This window comes from Rhagoletis zephyria, unplaced genomic scaffold, assembly GCF_001687245.7.
Source record: "Rhagoletis zephyria isolate East Lansing unplaced genomic scaffold, Rhagoletis_zephyria_1.1 Rzeph_scaffold_29907, whole genome shotgun sequence".
In the NCBI taxonomy this organism is placed as follows: domain Eukaryota; kingdom Metazoa; phylum Arthropoda; class Insecta; order Diptera; family Tephritidae; genus Rhagoletis; species Rhagoletis zephyria.
The window spans coordinates 1-4,491 of NW_016186964.1; the positions used below are offsets into that span (position 1 = coordinate 1).

Consider the following 4,491-nt stretch of genomic DNA (forward strand, 5'->3'; position numbering starts at 1 on the left):
ATAGTCCCCACTATGAATCGCTGTATAATTGTCCCGAAGGCACTGTTTGCGATTTGGATAGCGGCAGCAAATTTTGCTCAAATGAAACCGAAGCAATGGTAAGTGAGGCATTAAAAATTTTAGAACGAAAAGTGTAATATATAGGATATATAAAAATGTATGTACACTAGGGTGGTCTAAAAATGCATGGGAAAATTAAAGTCTCACCTCCCAGGGTGGTCCTATACCGAAAAAAATATACCCCAATTGTTTATTCTGAAATCGAAACTAACTGTAACTTATATGCAAAAAGAATATCATTAAAAAATCGTTAGTATTAAAAAATGGTTAAATAAACAATTGGGTATTAATTTTAAGCTGATTTTTTTATTCTTTCACAGCCCAGTTGTAGGGAATCAACAACAACCACCACACCTCAAGCAACAACAACTACATTGGAGAGAACAATACCTGATGCAACAACTCAAGAGCCAACAGAAACCACAACAACCACAGCTACTACTACAACAACAACTACACCACCAACGACCACGCCCACGACGACTACAGCAGCAGCAGCAGCAACAACAACTATAACAACACCTGAGTCGACGACCACTGCAACAACAACAACATTAACACCAACGACGACTACGCCCACCACAACTTTAACTACAACAACGACTACGCCTACCACAACGTCAATTACAACAACGACTACGCCCACCACAACGTCAACAACAACATCTGCACCAGCGACAACTACACCAACAACAACAATTACGCCAGAAACGACCACATCCACGACGACTTCAACTGCAACAACAACAACAACTGCGCCAGCAACAACCTCGCCCACGACGACTTCAACTACAACAACGACTACGCCCACCACAACGCCAACAACAACACCTGCACCAACAACAACAACTGCGCCAGCAACGACCACGCCCACGACGACTTCAACTACAACAACGACTACACCTGCACCAACGACAACGACACCAACAACAACTACGCCAACAACGGCCGCGTCGACGACAACTTTAACTACAACAACGACTACGCCCACCACAACGTCAACAACAACACCTGCACCAACGACAATTACCCCAACAACAACAACTGCGCCAACAACGACCACGCCCACGACAACTTCAACCACAACAACACCTGCACCAACGACAACTACACCAACAACTACGACTACCGAGCACACCCTAACTCCCGCAGAAATTTGTGAAAATAATGGCGAAGAAACTAGTATAGCAAATCCTGATGATCTAACCTGTACAGAGTGAGTAAAATAATAGCGATAAATAATTTGTTCTCTAAAAATTAAAATACATACTTACATATGTACATATGTATATGCCATTTCAATTTCAGATACATAATTTGTACGAAGTCAGGTTCTAGCTGGATTGCCACTGCAGCTACATGTCCCAGTAATCAATATTTCGATCCAACTTTTGCTTTTTGTACAACAACTTATGAGTGTCCTACGCAACAAACAAACACAACAACAATATCAACAACAACTGCGCAAGAAACAAGTACGACCACCTTAAGTCCCGCGCAAGTTTGTGAAGCTAACGGTGTTCAGGCATCTATAGCACAACCGAATGATACAACTTGCAAATCGTAAGCAACGGAATTTCATATATAGTACATACATATGTATATATCTGGCTATTCATTAAGTTGAGTTTTTTTCCACATTTCAGTTACATCGTCTGTTCAAAGCCGGGATCGGTGTGGATTGCATCTAGTAGGACTTGTGGTAGTGGTAAATGGTTTGATCCGACTGAGGGAAAGTGTTCCGAGACATACACTTGTCCTACGAGCTCTTAGATACAGTTTTGGTTCTAAGGAATCTTTGTTCAATGAATTCTTTTACTAAAATTCATTAAAATCTTTTGGTGAATGAAACTACATACATATTTGGTAGAAATAATAAAGTCAAATTACATAGCAAGCTTTAAACAACAAGAGTATTTTGTCTTTATTTAACTTGGAACTAATTTGCGTCCCAAGTTCAAAACCCATACAATTTTTGCTTCTCACTACTGTTCAAAATGACTTATTGCTTGTGCAATCAGAGCGATTTCCGACAAAATGCGCAGTGATTTTGGCAGTCGTTGGTTTGAAAAATTTCATTTTGATTTGATTTTTATTTTGGTCAGAAGTACTAGTCAAAGTTAAAGCAATAGCTAGCCCATCTAGTCAGGGCTTTTATAGTACGTAGAGTATGGCTAGAGGCTCCTGCACCTGGTCCTATAGATATGTATGTAAGTATATGGAGTTTCCACGACGACCGGCGGTTTTCGCTCTTTATCTGAGTTCCCTGCCAATTCAGGGCTGCCCTAAACGGAGTTTTCTAGCGGTTTAGAGTTTTATCAACACGTAGACTCGGTCTCAGCGCTTCCAGCTACAGCTCTCGCAATTGTGTGGCAGTGGGATTTCCGCTACCATATCGTAGGAGGAGCAACAGAAGTCGCTTGAGCTAATCGAGTTTTAATTTCCTATAATTTATTTTGCTTCCGTAGTCCATGTAATTTTCCTAATCTGAACTTTGAGCATCCACTCATTTGCTCATTAGTGTTCTCTGATAAATCTGCCTGGTCTCGGGTCACTTTGCGATCTTGAAAAAATGCTCCATGATCCATGTTCTTTTGATCGTGTTATCTCTGTTCTGATAATAATACTGGTTGTAATTCCTTCCTCCAGTCACTTACCATGACTTAACCTGTTATGTTGTACGACGATGTGAGGTGGCCCCAGGTCGGGGTAGACTTCCTAGACTGCAGTGAGGCAAATGAGATTTGTGCCAACCCGCATTTTTTTAGCTTACAACGCAGGTTGTTTCAGTAGCTGTTCCTGCTTGCAGTTTCTGTAGAAACCTTTTTACCACAAGCGTTCACAGTGGTAATGGCGTATCTTAAACTATTTGCGCAGCTCCATAAGTCTTCCCGAACAATTATCGTAGATCATTAAAATTCAAATCAAACTACATTTTTGTTTCTTAAGCTTAATATATAAATATTTATTTAAATTATATTTTAAAATAAAACTTTTAGATAAGAAATAATTGAGTTAACAATCTGCAGGCCTTTCGGTCTGACACAGTCCAGTTGCTGCATTAAAATAATACCGGCATGTATATTTCCAACCCAAGTATTGGCCGGAAAGCAAGTAGCAATTGATGTAGCTGGAAAGAAAAAGAAAAATATTAACACTTATAAAATTTATACCGTAGGTTTTGAAAATTTCTGTTAAGACTTTTAAATGGATTCCTTCAAGTTTTCTAGTACACTAAGTTTTAAAGTAATCCTGGTTAAATTATAATCTTAGTTGAATAAGTTAGCTTTTAATTACGGACTTTTCGAGGCTTTTAAAAACATTAATATTCAACGTTTTTTCCCATTTTATGTGCTAAAGCGATTAGTAATAATTCATTTTTTTGGGAAGGTCTTTGATTATGCGATGTGCTCAACCTACAGGGCAATTCTGGCAAAGTCTTTGTAAGTCAACTGAAAGACAGTAGACAACATCAAAAAAAAAAAAGAAACAAAAAGTAGTTTTTTTCTAACAGCGGTCGCTCCTCGGCAGGCAATAGCAAACCTCGCCGTTCGGAGTGGGCGTAAAACTGGAGCTCGCTTCCTTTCAAGGCTCACGCCACAAACTGGAGGAGAGAAGATTCGCCAAACACTAATATATTGTATAAGCGCTATAAAAGCTTGTCTTATTTTTTTTAATTACTTGTTTTACATTTTATTTTATTTCTTTTTTTTTAATTTGATTTCCCCTTAATTTTTAGATTTTATTGTTAAAAAAATATAGTTTCAAATGTTATTTAATTTTTAGAAACTTATTCATGATTTTTTTTTTTAATTAATTTTTTTTCTCTTTGAATTTAATTTTTAGATTTTATTGTTTTAAAATTAAACCTTTTCTTGACTTAATTTAATTGTATAAACTTATTTTTTAAATTAAATTTTCTTTTAATATTGTTTGAAAAAAAAAATATTTCATTTGATGTCTGGAAAAATTTGAAATTTTTTTTTAATTAATCTTTTTTCTCGTTTAAATGTTCGTTTAACTAGCAGATGTTATTTCTTTAAAAGTATTGTTTTTTTATTTCAAGAATTTGTAGAATTTTTATTTTTTTTAATTTTTTTTTTGCTTTCATAAATTTTTTTTTTTAAATTTAATTTTCTTTAGATTTTTAATTTAAAAAGAAAAATTTATATACTTCTGTCCTTCGAAAGATTGTGGTGAGTTAAAAGTCAATGGCCAGAATTGCCCCCCTAACCAGTTGGGTAAGAAAACTCGGTCAAATTAGGTCAACAGTTAAGCATAAATCGCAATATCTGCAAATAAATACTTACACGGCACACGTTGTGTCCCCATCGGGTCTGAAATTGCCCGTCTGCCCGATTTCAGCGCAAAATGTGTTAGGCGCTCGAGTTGTAGTAGATAGCGTAGTAGTAGTGGTTGTTGGTGTTGTTG

The 4,491-nt window shown here is 36.7% G+C and overlaps 1 protein-coding gene across 1 annotated transcript; it reads left to right on the forward strand.

Moving 5' to 3' along the window:
- Window positions 1-380: 380 nt before the first annotated feature.
- LOC108382984 (salivary glue protein Sgs-3-like) lies at window positions 381-1,531 on the forward strand (the record flags this gene model as incomplete). The annotated part of the gene is made up of 2 exons (XM_017639358.1): window positions 381-1,276; window positions 1,369-1,531. Coding segments are annotated over 2 exons (1,059 nt in total), but the record flags the coding sequence as incomplete, so codon positions are not given.
- Window positions 1,532-4,491: the final 2,960 nt, after the last annotated feature.